This window comes from Scardinius erythrophthalmus (assembly GCF_964197995.2).
Source record: "Scardinius erythrophthalmus genome assembly, chromosome: 14".
Classification (NCBI taxonomy): domain Eukaryota; kingdom Metazoa; phylum Chordata; class Actinopteri; order Cypriniformes; family Leuciscidae; genus Scardinius; species Scardinius erythrophthalmus.
Window position 1 is genome coordinate 23,122,587 of NC_138234.1, and position 17,799 is coordinate 23,140,385.

Here is a 17,799-nt window from a genome sequence, read left to right on the forward strand (position 1 = left end):
ATAAAGGTATAATTTCACAATGTATTAGTACATTGTAATAAATGTATAATTACACAATGTATTATTACATTGTTATAAATGTATAATTTCACAATGTATTATTGCACTGTAATAAAGGAATAATACCACAATGTGTTATTACACTGTACAGACAAGCTCAGGTAGACCCTTAATATTTATGAACATAGAGACAGGAATATGGTCTGCTGTGGCCAAACCATATAGGATCTCAGCCTCCTTTATACAATCATGTGCATCAGCTGTAGATATACAATGGTCCAACCAGGATATAGTATGCCAAGCTTCACTCACATGTGTATAGCTATCAGCTGGCAGTAATTCCTTAGTGGACAAAATAACCTTGTTATCTTTGCAGAATTGTGTCAAGTGTTGACCAAAAAGTGAATTAGTACCCCCAAGACAAATATGGATATATATTCACTTTCCCTTATGTAAGACCCAATAAAAGCAAGCTTATTCAAGTACTCATGTCAGAGATACCCCTCTACACACTAATGGAATCCCAGGAACTAGAGCCAAACAGATATTTGAGAAATCTAAAAAAACAATTTATTTATAATTCACTCAGTAAAAGCTAGGGCAGATCTTCCCACAATGAATAAATACACGATTTTTACAATGAAATAAAATCTGTTCCCAAACAACAAAGCAGCTGTCCAAATTGCTCTTTGCGCTGGCCGTTTAAGTCAAAGGCTGGGGGCGTGGCGATCGCGAGGCACAGGGGTTCCCTGAAGGCGTGGCCGAGTGCAGACTTGTCAGAACGGGGGATTCCGGAAGTAACGTCTTCGCCACCGGCAGTAGCTCCTCCGATCCAAAGAAGACAGAATGTGACAATCAATACACAACAGAACTGTAGCAGAGTTTAAACTCTCGTTCATGGACCAGTGCAGAAAAACTACTTTCCTGTCCGGGATGGAAATAAAGCCTTTCTCTCCTCCCTCGAGTCGTCTAGCAGGCGGGCCGGCCCGGCTCCGGCGTGGCTTGGCGGCTTTCCGTCCTAGAAGGAATCAATCAAAAGTCCTCAGCAAAAGCGACTACATCGAGCGCTAGACCATCAGCATCAAGCAGTGGATTACGAGAGGAATAAAAGGAACGTCCCTTTCTAGGGATACTTGCGTGCGTTGTATACTCGTGTCGTGTCTTCAATCGATCGTGCCGGTTACCAGCCGAGGAACACCCGCGTAGGGAAAGGAGATCAGCGTCCGGACAGCGCACCCATGGTAAGTTTCAGTCCACTTTTATAGAGTAGTAAGTTCATGATTATGATCGGGAGGTGTGGCAGCTATTCAGTCAATGGGGACCACCTGTAGTAGTCCATTACATACCACACCCACAGTAGGCTTCCGATAAAACAGTGTAAACAAACACACGTGCTCATTATAAACACATATCACACGTGCTCAATATCTTTACACACAGACACTGCACACTGAATCTCCACTGCAATCGAAATCAACCGCACACACATTTACAAAGGAGCCATACTATCCCTCCACCCACTTTACATTTCCCCATCTGACACTCATTTTCATTTTTGTGACATTCATATGGAGTGTATACATTTAAGATTATAAAAACATTCTTATTATGCATCACCTTAATTCCTATGCACCAGTCCACATCTAACCTGATCACAGTGACTAATGGGTCAAGTTTCTTGTGCCAGAATATGGCCACACCTCCTGGGATCCTGCCACGCAGAATTCTGGTGTTTAGGTCTGTCGTGGATTCCCCTGCCCCATGGAAATCATTATGCACAGTGTTAAGTTTATCCAGATCTTGAATAGCTAAAAAAGTCTCTTGCAAACACACCACATCAGCATTCTCAAAGAGCTTGTCAATGACAGTGCGTTGGGCTCTCGCTCCAGCATCCTGTCCAAGCTGCAGACCACGGGAGTTATAAGACACAACTCTCATAGCAGTTTATCATTGTTTAACATGCATGGGACGCCCTTGGCTCAGGCGCACACATCTCTGTGTCAAGTGATGCTTTAATACCTGCCCCTACCGCAGCCCTAGGCTTGCGATTCTCATAGAAGCGCCTTACATAGGTCCCTTCTGGCCACAGCTGTGGTGCATACATCTCTGCTACTTCCTTGCATTCAGCTGTAACTTTGAAAGAGCTGTAGCGAGTATACTCAGTGCTAATCTTCTGACAAATCACATCTCTGGAAAGTTGTTCTTTTAAATAACTAGCCATAGTCTCTGAGTCTAGGTCAGGAGCAAGCTTTGTCACAAACACACTCACCAGCTTAGTTGTCACTGCATGTATGTTCTCCACAGCACCAGTTCCAACTATTCCATAGGTCTTCTTCTCTCTGGGAGGATTCATACTAGTCTTGTTCTGTACTGCAGCAGTAGATCGTTTTCCAGAATGTTGCTTGCGCTTGCCATGCTTTAATACACGGCTCCATGCAGGGGACATCGCCACCTCAATCCCCCCGCCAGCTGTCTCCTCAATGACAGGCAATGCCGAGGGTCCGGGTGCAGACTCCCTGTGACTTGGTCCATGGAGCTGGGCCTCCTCACTGGCCATGGTTGTGGCTGCATTCCCCTTGCTGGCACTGGGTTGCTCAATCACACTCAGTCGTTTGCTAATGTCTGTAGTTATTCCACGAAGGTTCTCACATTCAGTCGACTGCTTACTCACAGTATTTTTCATGGAGGCCATCTCTACACTTGGGCGATCAATCTTACTAACCAGGCAAGAGACATCGAGGCTATTAAAAGTCACTGATGGTAAATCATCCAAGTGATAGGACACAAAGCGAGGAACATTCTCACCAACCTCATTCAGTATTTTTAGACAGCTCTTAACATTGTTGACATCTTTCAGTTGCCCTTTGTGAGCTACACAACGCTGCCCAGTGCCAGGACACAGTTCAAACAGGACCTTCTTGGAGTTTTCAATCCACTCTGATCCAAAGTGATTTACAGCCATCAGGATAATGTCATCCTGAGGCACAGTCTTCAGTTTGACAGAAAGGAAGCTTAACAGTTCATCTTCCACTATAGTTTTGCCATCAATAGTGGTATAAATCTCAGGTTTAATCCTTTGTTTGATAACATGCCGTGCTGCTCTGTCATCGGTGGCCATCTTGGATCCACAATGTATTATTACACTAATAAAAGTATAATTAGACATTTATTATAAAATTGTAATAAAGGTATAATTACACAATGCATTATCACACTGTAATACATGTATACTTACACTGTAATAAAGTTATAATTACACATTCATTATTACATCATAATAAAGGCATTGTTACACAATGTATTATTACACTGTAATCACTGATCTATATTCACCTTATTCCGGAAATAGCACTGGGTGGCGCCATCCGCGTAATCTCACTTCCTGGTTTAGTTACTTAGCGCTTTGTTTGCCCTGGTCCAATCTGTTATCTGTCTTGATATAAGTAGATAGACTATAATATTATAGCCAAATGCGTTGGCCTATGGTTATTAACAACTGCTGCAACGTACTAAAGTACATTTCACTTTAAGCTTTTGAAACAATGCCACAATCAAATTATTTAATAGCTGTGTCTTTCTAATAGCTATTACTTAGTTATGAAGGTGCACAAACACTACTACATGTAAAGTTTGAAAAATTATTACACCACAGTTTGTTTGCTTAATCACCAGATACATTTGCAGCATATAGCCAACAGATGAGGAAAAAAATAGCCACGAACTGGTGTAGAAAGAAAGTAGAGCCTCAACTAGATGAACAAGAGGGTAACGTTAGCTTAGCTAACTGCGATTTCTTATGGTTTGATCTCTAACACAAGTAATGGCTGTAAAATAAATCCAGCGACTGAATTCTAGAGGACCATAGCTTTCAAACAAGGTATAGCATGTGTATGTGTCCTGTAGTGAGACCATTACAACATTCGATGTTTGTGGCTGATGTAACTTAGGCTAAACACTACACATCGGCCGGGCTGCGATCAGACAGGCAGACGGGTCATATAAACACCTAAAAGTCGTTTAAAAATTACCCCGAGAAACAGTGCATTGCTGTGCTGTTGGTACACATGTACATAGCACATTTGGCACACATTAGCTTATCTTATGTGACATTTTATCAGTGAGACTTCTCTGCAATTCTCCTCGAAATTGAATGAGGGACCGCTAAACCGGAAGTTGGTTTACAACGGAAGTACTGGACAGAAGTAAAAGTGGGCGGGGCGGAATAAGGTGAATAGAATGACTGGATAGCTCATGACGTCATAAACAGTGAAGCCACCGCACCGCCATATTGGTATTCCCTAGTGAGCTCGCGTTCTATTGAATCAATAGGAAATTTTAGGATTTGACTGAAAAAACATTGCCTAAAGAGACACAGTTTTTAAATCTAAAATCTCCCTGTACATTTTCACAACGCAAACATCCTAAGCATTTAAATGGGTATTTGTTTAAAGTCGGAAATTTTTCCTGCTTATTAAAAAATGGCAATTTCTTTGCAAAAGGAATAATAAGCTGTACGAGAACACTAGTCGGCCTTTACTGAAAAGCTATCTTCACAGGTAAGAAAAACAGTTTGATACTATTAATTAAATAGTGAAAGGTAAAGACCTATATTTTTGTGAATTGGTGAATATTCAGGTGAATATTGTTTCGTAGCCACGAATTAATAATAATAATAGCCTACCACAGCACGTTATACTAATTTGTTCCCTCGTTTTATTATATTGTAGCCACGTTGTAATTCGTTAAATCAAAATGAGGGAGGGAATTAGTTCATCGTTCAAGTCGTCGCAACAACAAATTATTTAGATCAGTGGACAGGGCGCATAAGAACAAGCAGAGAGCGAGAGCCTCGGTCGCGCGCGCGCACTCTCATCGCCTTCAAACAACACGAGCTGTATTGCTCTCTCTCCCTCGCGCATATCAACATCAATTGACAATACAGTAAAAGGTCGGTAGACCGATTGTGTTTTATAAATTAGTAGTTTGTTCATATAAAGTGTTTGATTAGCAAACATTTCAGGAAATGCATAATACAAATTGTATGGGTTAATGTAACGGTAAACGGACTCTCTACGAAGCTCTTTTGAAGCTGTCAAATGGTAGCCTGGCAAGCCAGACCTACATCAAGATGTTAGGTCTGGAAACTCACCATAGTCACGGCTCAATCCGAGGGGCGGGATAAACGTCTGTCTTTCAAATTCCCTCTGCACGCAATAGGACAGCGCTTCAACCAACCAGAGCGTTTTCCCAACAGCGGAGCTTAGTTGATAGATTCAACTTTTGCCATATCTGGCCGGCAAAACGACAAACACATCTTCCTTTTTTTAAGAATGACTTAAGTGCCGTTCTTTGCTCTTTTCTCAAAGAAAAACTTAACTCCAAGTCCTCCAGAGTCGCGGCCAAAGCCGATTCGAAAGACCGTTGTTCTCCATCAGCAGCCGCCATTCTTTGTTTTCAAGTAGCAGCAGCCAGGTAACCGTCGCAACTCTGTCGTGTATGTTAAGCCCGCCCCCGCCTACTCTATACACAACGTGATTGGCCTGACCCAATCTGGGTTTTTGCAGCGAGAAGGTTTATTGAGAGTTGCTAGACTACCCTGGCTGCGAAATACATTTTGCTGCCGCTAGGGTGCGTCTAGATTTCTAGGCTAGTCAAATGGTGTCGCTGTTGGACACTCGTGATTATTGCTGCTCTGAGGTTTCTTATAGGCTACTGTTGACTGTTTTATCGTTGTTTTTTTGAAGAAGCGGCAGCTCTTGCCTTGGTGAAAACAACACGGGCATAGCGACAATTTTGCATATAAATTACTACTTATAGGGCTTGAATTACAACCTGTGGGCATTTTTTCCTACATCCTTTTGTGAACGTCGTTTTATACTTGTATGCTGCACAGCGGGTCATCTTAAAAGTACCGTCGGAGCTACCAATCTCTGTATAACGGGCATTGGAGTCCAGTAGATGCAGACTTCAAAGAAGAACGAGCTTCGCTTTCATTTGACCTAGATTTCAACAGTGATCACCATTTTTTAACGGCTCTTTTTTCCGAAGTGTTTTCCCTGTTAAATATCTCCATTGACGTTTCATTAAAGTGCTGATATAAAGAGTTTTATGTCTGAAACCAAGGTAGCCAGCTACGAGATGAATCTTGACCATAAAACATTTGATTTGGCAAAAAAATCAAAGATTCAAGACTGTAAACAGAGGAACTCAGTGGTACTTCAGTGGTAGCAACTCGATCGCTCTAGCTGTTTGCCGCCATTGATTAGCAGACCCCCACCTGCTGTTAGCATCTCATTGACTCCCATTCATTTTGGCGTCACTTTGACAGCGAATAACTTTACATCTGAGGCGTTTAAAGACTCCATTTGTCCATTATTTATTTCTAAAGAAAAACTAAAATTTATAAAAGGCTCCATTACCTTGTATCTTATGTTATGGCCCCGTAGAAGCAATTTTTGTAAAAATAGGCTAACGATTGCGTCATAACCACGTGACTCTCTGTCGCACAGTAGAGAGATTACCGTATGGACAGGAGGAGAAGCTCGCGGGCAATCGGGGGGATGTGGAGGCAAAATGACAAAATAATTAATCAGAATACTTAGCAAAAGTTTCTCTTGCTCCAAGCTCATGGACACCTCCTACTCACACTCTCTGTCTCTGCAAATTTCGGAAGGGAATGATCTAGAATCTAGAAGCTACTAGAAGACAGACGGGTTGCTCATGTCACATCTACTGTACGTTGTCAAGCTCAGTTTGAGTCTGCGCAGTACGCTCAACTATCAGGAAGTAAGAGCTTCTAATTGACTTCACTTGTCTCCGTTAAATCCAATGGGGTCGCTGTGTCCAGTTTATATACTGTCTATGGTAAAAACATCTGAGTGCTGCCCTCTTCAGGTTGAACAGTGGCTACTGCAGTTGAATTTTCCTATTGGAGGTTGTAGTGGCCTGTGACGTCAGGGAACCAGCTATGCCCTTGCCTACAGAGAGATGCGTCTCAGATGCACGCCCCCTCTCCACTGGGCTCTGCCCACTTTTCCAGCATTTTTCAAATATTGCCAGTGGGTGGAGTCAGGCTATGACCAGGGGTTTAGTAACCCTTTAATCTCACTTTATAATACAATTTCTTTGCTGCTGACTTTTTTTGTTCCAATTCAATCAAGTTAAACATCACATTTGTGTTTCCTTGTTTACCCCCTTTTTTATTGCTAAAGTAAAAGTGATTTGCCTCTTATTCTTTTGCAATCCAGAATGGCAGCACAGCTGAAAGGTTTGTTTGAGCGGTGCCCTCTACTTTACAGATGAAATCTGCATTTCCTTCAGCCTGAGGCTTAGGCCCTGTTTACACGAGAACGCTCCCGGGTGAAAACGTAAAAATATTTTATCAGATGTGCCTTTCGTTTAGACGGCAACAGCGTTTTTGGGGCTTAAAAACGCAAAAAAAAGTGAAACCACCCTCCAGAGTGGAAATCTTAAAAACGCTCCACCGTCGCGTTTCCGTCTAAACGGTAAAAACGCAAAAATCTGCTACACTGTAAAAAATTTCTAACCCTCCCAAATCAAAAATTTCAAGTGACCGATAACATCAAAATTTTTCAATTGGCCCAAGTGAAATTCTGTAAATTATCAAATTAAATTTACAGAATTTCACTTGGGCCAATTGAAAAATTTAGATGTTATCGGTCACTTGAAATTTTTGATTTGGGAGGGTTAGAAATTTTTTACATTGTAGACAGTGAAGGCACCGATCAGTGCTTCACATTGCCACCTAGCCGCCTGGAGTGCATACTACATTGAATTTCACACACTTTTGCGTCACCATATGCACGCAGATCCCCCCCTAACGCTCGTCTAAACGCAGAATAAAAAGTGATCCCTTTTGCGCTTTCTCTTCAGATCGTTTCCGTGTAAACGTAACCTTAATCATTTCACCTTTGGTCTGAAAGGGCCTTTACATTTGCCAAAAATAATACTTTTTATTTATTTTTTATTAAAACATTAACAAGCCAGCCCAGCTTAGATTTTTGTTTTTTTTTACTTTCCATAAAAAGTAACTAATGCAATTTGTTACTTTTTTAGGGAGTGCACAATATTGTAATGCATTACTTTTAAAAGTTAACTTTCCCCAATTTGGTTACATATGTAACCCACGTTCCCTGAAGCAGGGAACTGAGATGTTTGTTGATGAACGACTGAGGGAATCTCGCTAGAGAGCGACTTTGAGTGTAAACTAAACTTTGAGTGTAAACTAAACTTTGAGTGTAAACTAAACTAGCCAATGCACATTGGCGTGCAATCATTTGCAACAGCTGCTCTACCTCACAGCGCAGGTATATAATGAGCAGAAGGTGCGAGCGTGCCGTGGCGAGGTGACAGACGTCTCCGTTTCCTCCTTCAGGGAACAAGGGTTACATAAGTAACTGAGACGTTCTCTTTCAGTTACTTCACTCTCAACATTCGTCGATAAATGACTGAGGGAATCCTTACCACAGCGCCACAGCTGCTGCCCTCTTCCAGTGCCCTATGCAAGCCAGCTGCCCCTTCTTACCTGAAAGACGATGGGAGAGGGCTTGCACAGAGAAATCAGTCACTGTTGTTCCGTGGTAACCCAAACAGTGAGATTATTGGATAACACTGGGAAAGCGTGCCCTTTCCGTTAGAAAGTAGAACGTTGCGGAAGCCACATTCTTCCCGAAGTATTTATGTGGAGATGTACATAGGACTAACCCCGTAGAGATGTTCTGTATAGAATACTGGGGGACTTGGCTCCAAGGGAAAGACATGTGCTTCCGTTTAGGAGCAGCCGTGGAATATTACACATATAGGATCCCCATAGGGTCACACATATGGCACCCAGTCTAAACCCGGTTCTCAAGGATTCAACTGAATATAGGCCTGGTGCCGGACGCTCCGCTATATGTCCAGCAGCCAATGGTGACGGAGGACTCAAAGGGTTTACCCGTAGGAAGTCTCTGGAGCAATAGCGCATGTCTTAGCGCAGCAAGCTAACACAAGCCGGGTCCACTCAGTGTCTTCTACCAGTCGAGAACACAGGAGGAGACCGGCTCTACACGTACAGTAGGCTATATAATCTAGCGAACATGTTAGGTGTCGGCCAGCCAGCAACTCTACAGATATCTGTCAAAGAGGTGCCACGCGCCAGCGCCCAGGAAGATGCAACACTCCTAGTGGAGTGAGCTCGCAACCTGAGCAGGCAAGGCACGCCCTGTGCTTGGTAAGCCAGGGTGATGGAGCCCACTACCCATTACCCATCCTCTGCTTGGTTCTACCTCCTCTGAGGGCAGCGCTTGCAGGTTCACCACCTAGTCCCTGAAGGGAGTGGTGGGACCCTTGGGCACATATCCGGGTCTGAGTCTCAGTGTAACCTGGGAATCACCCGGCCCGAGCTCTAGGCGTGATTCGTAGACTGAAAAAGCCTGCAGGTCCCCTACCCTCTTAATGGAGGCCAGTGCAACCTGGAGCAACGTTTTTAGGGACAAGATTTTCAAGTCTACTGATTGCAAAGGCTCAAATGGGGCATTCTGGAATGTTCTGAGCACCAGAGACAAATCCCAAGAAGGTAAAGAAGGAGGGTGGGTGGATTTAATCTCCTCGTCCCCTTAAGGAACCTGATGTCCATGTCATGCTTCCCAACTGACTTACCCTCCACCAAGTCGTGGTGGGATGAGATGGTAGCAGCATAGACTTTCAGGGTGGAGGGAGACAGCCTTCGCTCCATCCCCTGCTGCAAGAAGGAAAGCACGTCCTCCCTGACCTTGCACAATGTCTGTGTTAGTAGGCTCACTGGGGGAAATGCATATTTGTGTAGGCCTCGGGGCCAGCTGTGGGCCAGCGCATCTGAACCGAGTATTCCCTCGGTCAGAGAGTAAAACAACTGGCAATGTGTGGTTTCTGGAGAGGCAAAGAGGTCTGCCTGTGCGGCTACGAAACGACACCAGATCAGCTGGACCGCCCAGGGATGGTACGCAACAGTCTCAATTGTAAAAATTGGTCTGTGCGATGAATAAATTTACCACTGTAGCACGCGAGCGATACAGTTTTGCATGTTCATAACATAGCCATTTAATAGTGTGAAGTGATTGTTGTGCCTATTTCCGTGTGTGATGGCGCACTGCTATTATACTTTAATTAAAACTGCGATTAAAACTCGTGTCCCGGCTGCATTGAGTCATTTTGATCAACTCCAATTCATCCAGAATTTCTACGCAGCTGCTAGTTGACGAGAAAACGAAGCGCTATTTTCAAGTGATCCACGAAAACCCCAAACGAGCCCACAAGAAATAATCGACAAGGAAGGAAGAATTCTTCAAGGAAGAATTGTCTTCTCAGATCTGTTCTACTTTGATGTGTAATGTTGAGGTGTAAGAGGTGTTATGTTTCTGCACTCTTCCATTTTTAGCAAGTAAATAAAAAGTCTGTCTAAAAACAAATTTTGTGATGGTCTGTATTTTTTGCGCACTTTATGGAACATCAGTGCCTCTTTAAAAGAGCATCTTGTAGGTAAAAAAAAAATCTAAATGAATATATAACCGTGTATGAAAATACCATATGAAAAGATAATGCAGGATTTAAAATGTTTTAAACCGACATAATGACACCAATTTAGTAGATAAAGTGAGCGTTTCTTTGACTGCTCGTACAAACCGCTTTTTTTCAACATCGAGTCATTTTACGTCACACGAGGGAGATGTGTGCTGTGCTCTGCCGCAGCTCAGTGCAGAGTAGGTTGGTATTCAGTAAGAGCGGTCGTGAGACAGTGTGTTTTCAGTAGTTTTTGTATTTCAATTTATCATCGTCATGGTAAATTTATGTGTTTGTGGAGCTTGCAAAAACTCTAGCCTGTCAGGACATCGAGTCCACCAGTTTCCTAACAGGAAAAAGGACGGTGCTATCTTTCGTGCCTGGGTGCGGGTTGTGCAGGTGAAGAGACGGGATTTCTCTTCCGCGTCGGCTTCGGAAAACGCGGTCGTGTGTAGCGTTCACTTCAGATCGGAGGATTATCGGCCCGGCGATATGATGGAGTTCAACATGGGATACCGAAGTAAGAACCCGGTGAGACTCAGAGCTGGTGCGGTTCCTTCAGTGTACGCATCTTCGGGTTCTCCCGCTGGATGTAGGCGCGAGCACAACATCAACTGGCAAACGCAATGTAAGCGGAACGAAACTGAGCTAACAGTTACTCGTTATTGTGTTTGTGTGGACCGTTTATCAGTTTGGACCAGTGCAGCGCGAGCCTGATCAAGCAACACTGTAGCCTAACTGCGAGATTCCGGGAAATAAAGAATTCGCCACTGAAGTAATAACATTGCTGCGAGATCTAGTGAGAAATATTCACATTTCTCCGTTATTAACGAATCAAACAGCGCTGACGTGAAAACCAGGAATAAACATTGTGCAATGAATGAACGAACTATCCAGTGTCCACAGATCAGCAACATTCACCATGGCTTTACTGTAGTAACGCTAACTGCAACCATGGAAGTTTGGCATTTTCCACTAAGGCCCAGTATGCATCCACCTCCCTGCAACACTGACTTCCCTCAGCTGTAAACATTGCCTCGCATTTCCCACACAAGCACCTATGGAACAAAATATGTATCAGGAATAAATATCTCTCTGTCTCTCCATGAGAAACTGCTAAGTTATATCACGTAACGTTAGTCTGGGCGGATATTAATGAGCATGACAAATGCCTGATCAAAGCTTAGTTTCTGTTATTGTAAGTTCCAATATGTTCTGTCTAACATTAATCCTGGCCTGTCCCTGCTCTCTTGGCAGCCTAGCAGGCTCATAATTGTATGGCTGTGGTTCGTCAACAATTTCCTCAGCGTCCGAAATGTCATTGCGATCCATATTTCCCTGTTGTTTGAATCGACCGCTCTCCCTCGTGCTACGTCACGACTCTCGCCCGTCACGCCCATTTTCAAATGCGGAAGTAAAATTTTCTTACAAAAACGACTCCAGAAGCCACTGTAGCATATTTATAAGTTTTTTTTAAAGAAAATCTAGTTCCTACATTATTTTTCTATACATTGACTTGTTGGGTCTTCTAACCTGCAAGTTGCTCTTTAAAGGGGGGGTGAATTACTGTTTCATGCATACTGAGTTTTTTACACTGTTAAAGAGTTGGATTCCCATGCTAAACATGGTCAAAGTTTCAAAAGTTAAGTTGTACGTTTGAAGGAGTATTTTTGTTCCAAAAATTGTCCTTCCGGTTTGTCACAAGTTTCGGAAAGTTTTTTTCGAGTATGGCTCTGTCTTAATTAAGAGAGGGCGGAATTTCCTTATATGGGTCCTAAGGGCACTTCTCCGGTAAGATCGCACTCGTAAAACAGAGCAAGAGAGCGAAAGCAGTTCGCCATCAAAGCGCCCTGCCCGGTTTTTGGGAAGTCAGTGTCACCAAAGAAGTGTGTTTTTGGTTGCCAGGGCAAGACAACCCTGCACAGATTCCCAAAGAACCCGGCGTTAAGGCACCCGTGGATGGAGTTTGTTTTCCAGAGCATAAACGGAGTTGTGCAAGACTGTTGTTCCCTGCATTTCGACGATGATTGTTTTATAAACAAAGCCCAGATCGGATTTGCAGATCGTCTAATGCTTAAGGATTGAGCAGTCACAATGATAAAGGTTCGGTGAGTAAAACTACTTCTATTGTCTCTGTGTGTTGTTAGCTCGGCGCGTTAGCACAGCTTTAGCTTCGCCCACACGGCCCGCCCCCAGCCGCTCGTTTTTTTTTCCGGAAAGACTCGGTACAGCCAATCTTTCAATTAAAAATATGATAAAACAAAAGACTTTTTGGAGATATGAAGGATGCAATATTACTCTATAGGTACTCAAGATTAACAGGAGATTGAGTAAAAATGAGCATTTCACCCCCCCTTTAAATGATGAACTCCATTACTTGTGTTTGTTTTCAGGGATGATAACAGACGTTTTATAATTTATGTTGTGCTACAACAGTTTGGCCTGTGCTATCAACCTCTGTAGCACCAGTGCTATGTGCAAAAAAAAAGTTAACGTACAGCCCTGAATGTATATTATGTTTACTGTAAGAAGTTTTGAGGGCAAATTAACTTAACTTTAAAATAGCAAAATCACCCCATTTCACCAGCAATTAATTAAATTAACATATCCAATAATGCTTTTTATACATGGAAGATATGCTGAAATCTTAATATAATCTTTAGGTGAGATACAGAGATTGGGGTCTCACATGACACCAACTGCATTGTCTCCACAAACCAACGGACCTCCTGAATTCCCCTGTCAAGAAACACAGATCAACAAGTCTTGTGTTGTCATATTTTTAAACTTTGCTAACACATTTTAGTTTTTTTTTATACATCACAGCTTCCTCCATCATAGCATGAGATGAAAAGAAAGACGTTTCTGTTCAGTTTGATCTTACTGAAACTAAGACATGTACATAGGTTTTTTGCAGTCTACACCGCTAGAGGGCGCAATGAGCACATGTAAACAAGCTTCACACACTATGTATCTTTATCTTCAACTGACAGAAAGCCAAAAGATAAGGCAAATGGGTGATGAAGAGGGGGAGAAGTACATTAACATATTCTCCTCAATGCATTTTTAAGCAATAGCACCTAGATTGTGATACTTTAATTATCTCTATTAGGTTCAGCTGTCAGATGAGACCAAACAAGACAGTTACATGTTAGAACACACAAGTAGATAAATATGAAGTGGAAAGCACATGTTTCCAGTGAAGTAAATGCTACAGATGTGTCATTGAGGTGCAAACTACTACAAACTACTGTGCCTTTCATGTGACATTATTAAAAATGTGTTGAGGAGGCCCTTGCTGTGGTCTCTCCTTGTTTGAAAAATGCATCGCAAATCAATCAGCGATTGACAAATTCAGATTAGCTTTATTGGTATGGTAAAACACCTTTACATTGTCAAAGCATTGGCAGGGCTATGATCCTTTGTGCATTTTCAGATTAACGTACCTGTTCGTGTTTATAAAACCCACTAAGTTGTAGGGAGGGGTGATATAAGATTAGTCCATTATGGGTGATTGTGCACTCCTCAATTGTTTGTTATTTTAAAACCTCCATCCAGTAACACTAGTAATTACTAGTACTGTAGAAAAAGAATTATCAGAAAATATTTTCATAGCCGCTGAACAGAGGCACCCTGATCACATGGGCTCCTAGTCTACAGCCTAGTCTGCGTTAATACGCCCCAATGGATTTTGTGTGTAATGCATTCTGCAGTTAGACAGGATGTTGTTACTGCAATTTCATTAGGTTGTAACATTGAGGACGACTAAACTTATTTTCGACCCATGGAAGAAAATCTGAAATTTTTGTATACATATTAGGAAACTGAGGTGAATTACAGAGATCAATGTGATGAAAAGATGTGACACCAACTGCAGTGTTTTCACAAACCAAAGACTCCCTGAATCCCCCAGTTGAGAAACAAGCTCAGGAAATAGATGTGAGGAAGAAAAAGTATATTTTATTTGTGTAATGCATTTAGACTGGATATTACTCAATTTCATGGGGTTGTAACATTGAGGACCAACGACTTATTGTTGTTAACACATGATAGTTTTATTAGAACAAGATGTGGGAGAAAATCTGTGAAACATTTGGAAACATTTTGGATTACGCACTAGTACTACACATCTTTTTTATTATTATACTGTAAAGTCAATTATTTTTGTTTAATTATATTTTTGATCCATTGAAGAAAGGCCGAAATCTTAGTATACACATTAGGATACTGAGGCGAATTGCAAAGAAATTTAGATCCAAAAGATGTGATGCCAACTGCAGCTTTTCCACAAACCAAAGGACCTCCTGAATCCCCCTGTTAAAAAACAAGGATCAGCACATCACTATATCAGTTATCACATTTCTCTCTTCAGCACATTGAGAATGCATTGTAAAGTGTTATATAAATTTAAATAATAATTTGTTTATTTATTATTGTATATATATATTTACTTAATTTGTTAATTACTAATATTATTATTTAAAAATGTTTTACATACTTGGCAGGTTCCTCCATGGCCATATACACATATCATCTGTGCAGCTGAGAACGTCGATCCCCAACTATTTTTACATTTTTTGTTATCTATGATCTTCACATTTGTTTCCATGAGGACTGGGCTTGCAGTGCCATTAGTTACTAAACTTCCCCAGCCTGCAACACGGCAAACAGAATCTGCTGGGATGTCTTTTTCTGTCTTTGGTATTGAAATCCATTCGACATTTTTGTTCTTTTTGACTTTTTTCTCTAGCTGCAATCATCAAAACACAATTATATGTTAATATACAGACAGTGTTTAAATTAGTATCATTTTGAACAACTGGTATAAATGCAGTCTGTTACCCTCAAAAGCATGATGTCATTCCGAATAGGTTGTTCACTATAATACAGATGTTTATAGTAGGACTTCACGTTAATGCGGACATCTCCTTTATTCTTTTCTCGTAGGCCATGTGCACCAACCACAACTGTCAGCTCTTCTGTTCTGTTTATGGAAACATTCATCTTAACTTCAGCTTTTAGGTTTATTTATTCTATCAAGAAATGTTTTTTTTTAAGGTATGATGAAACCGTCTAATTGAGATTTTAGTTTAAATTTAGTTTATTTTTAGATTTAAAGTTTAGTTGTGAAGACTAAAAACCTGTGAAGAGATTACGACAGTCACCTCTGATAACAGATTACTGTAAATTGTAATATAGAAACAGGTATTTTTTTCTGTTAGGATGCTTTGAAACGATAATGTGTTGTGAAAAGCTCAGTTCAAATAAATGTTAATTGAATAGAAAATTCATGAATTTAGCTCAGACAAAATTACAGTCTTACTTGTTTCGGCAATGTGCAGCAGTCAAGACAAACTGATCAGTAATGAGGAATCCACCGCAGATATGTTGACTTTTCACTTGGATAGAAACCATGTAGGGTCTGGAGTGGGGTTTGGCTTCTGTGCCGTTCACTATACCCACATTCACATGAGCTGAGAGAGAGAGTGCTGTAAGTCAACTTATTCAGCACATATGTGACCCGTCACGGAAACCAAGGACACAAGTCGGCAGCTCAACTTTCGAGCAAAATGAGAAAGAAGCGTTTTTTTTTTTTTTCAAAATTGGTGATTTTCGTTTTTTTTGCAGAATCTGTAAGTGGAGATCACGAAGAAGCCTCTCCATGTTTGAGATAGCAGTATTGGTATATTTAAAAGCGTACATTTTGATGTTGAAATCGCCTTGTTTTTCGGAGATTCTAGCACGCAGTAGGGGGCGTGTCATTGTCGGTGTGTATTTCCATACTGAATTGCCGGCGTGGTTACTTATTATGCAGCGCTCGGGCCGGCTCTATCTGATTTCAAAATTCAGTGAAGATGGACCCCAATAACATTACGATGTCCAGCAATCGATTTAAATAGTAGCTTACATGGGGTTAAAATGGGGTTAAAATGGGGTTTAATTTGTCGTTTAATGAGATGTAGCCTAATACATGTTGTCAGTGTGAACACATAGATCCGCCAAATTAGTCAACATGTATATGAGTGGTACAGTGGTAGAGTGTTCGCCAGCCATGTCAGAGGTTGAGAGATCGAATCCGCCCTTGAATAAGTTTTTTTTTTCCTCGTATAGTTTTTTTTCTCTCTTCAAAACGATTATGTTCATCAGTGGTTGTATATCAAGCAGGGACATGCAAACGTTTGAATTATTTTGTTATTTCAACAGAACAAATAGAGAGTATCCGCAACGGATTGAAGCGCGAGTCGACAATGCAGTGTGTGCGCGAGCCACACGAGTAAACACTGTACCTGCGCCACTGATCGCAGCAGCAACGAGCACTTTGATCACTTGATTAAAAAAAAAAACGCATTTCAGCGCTAGTATCTTATTTAAAAAACGAACTAAATGAATGCTCTGCCAGTTAACTGGAGATGTTTTATTTAGAGAATTTGTAGAATTGGGACATTCAGGGGGGAGGGGGAGCTTTACAGGGGGTATGACTTATCTAAATGAGATGTAAATGAGCCCTATTGTCATTCCCAGAAGCGTGAGAACTTGCCAATCTTTAGAAGCAGATTTCTACCATTTCAGTTTTTTTGAGTGCCTACCTTCAAATGGCCACAACTTCTCCAAATATTATCAGATTTCCATGTGTTATACATCGTTGGAAAGCTTGAATACTACACTTTCAGAATATGTGAATAACTCAAAATGCCCCAGAACCAACTTGTGTCCCTACTTTCCGTGACTGGTCACATATATGAATCAAACATTCTTAAAAATCATCATAATTTACTGTAATATAATCAGTCTCACCAGTGAAGGTCAGGTGTGGCAGCAGAGAGGCCAGCAGGAGCAGAGAGATGATGATGATGGTCATGATGAAGAAGACGATCTGTGAGTGTCTGCAGAAGAAGCAGAGTATTTATTGTTTTGTTTTTTTCAGTGGGTGGAGACTCAGTTTCTCACTTTATGATGTCAGTAACACTGTGAGTAAATTCTTGCTAATCCTTGTGGTCTAATGTCTAAAACCATAACTTCTTGTTACCATCATGTGAGCACCTCATCTGGCAAGCACCAATGCTGACTTTGTTGTGAGAAAAAATGCGAGGTCCAAAATCTCTGTATAAGGCAATGTCCACTTTTGTAAAACCCTAAAAAAATTTTCTATTTAGGTAATACATATATACAAATAGAAGTTACAAGTATGTAAAAGACTTTCCGTATGCGATGCTAATATAGGTCTCTGACCCTAACTGCATTGATGAATACAGTGCTCTT

At 41.4% G+C, this 17,799-nt stretch overlaps 2 protein-coding genes across 2 annotated transcripts; both read right to left on the reverse strand.

Moving 5' to 3' along the window:
- Nucleotides 1–550: 550 nt before the first annotated feature.
- On the reverse strand, nt 551–3,118 carry LOC308702174 (uncharacterized protein; the record flags this gene model as incomplete). The annotated part of the gene is made up of 3 exons (XM_081384841.1): nt 551–1,256; nt 1,618–1,754; nt 2,270–3,118. 2 exons carry the CDS (start codon nt 3,116–3,118, stop codon nt 1,734–1,736), a joined length of 870 nt encoding a protein of 289 aa, XP_081240967.1. The 3' UTR covers nt 551–1,256; nt 1,618–1,733.
- Nucleotides 3,119–14,697: 11,579 nt separating this feature from the next.
- LOC308702175 (granzyme B-like) lies at nt 14,698–17,398 on the reverse strand (the record flags this gene model as incomplete). The annotated part of the gene is made up of 5 exons (XM_081384842.1): nt 14,698–14,853; nt 15,038–15,289; nt 15,382–15,523; nt 15,863–16,013; nt 17,335–17,398. The coding sequence occupies 5 exons, from the start codon at nt 17,396–17,398 to the stop codon at nt 14,698–14,700; spliced, it is 765 nt and encodes a 254-aa protein (XP_081240968.1).
- Nucleotides 17,399–17,799: the final 401 nt, after the last annotated feature.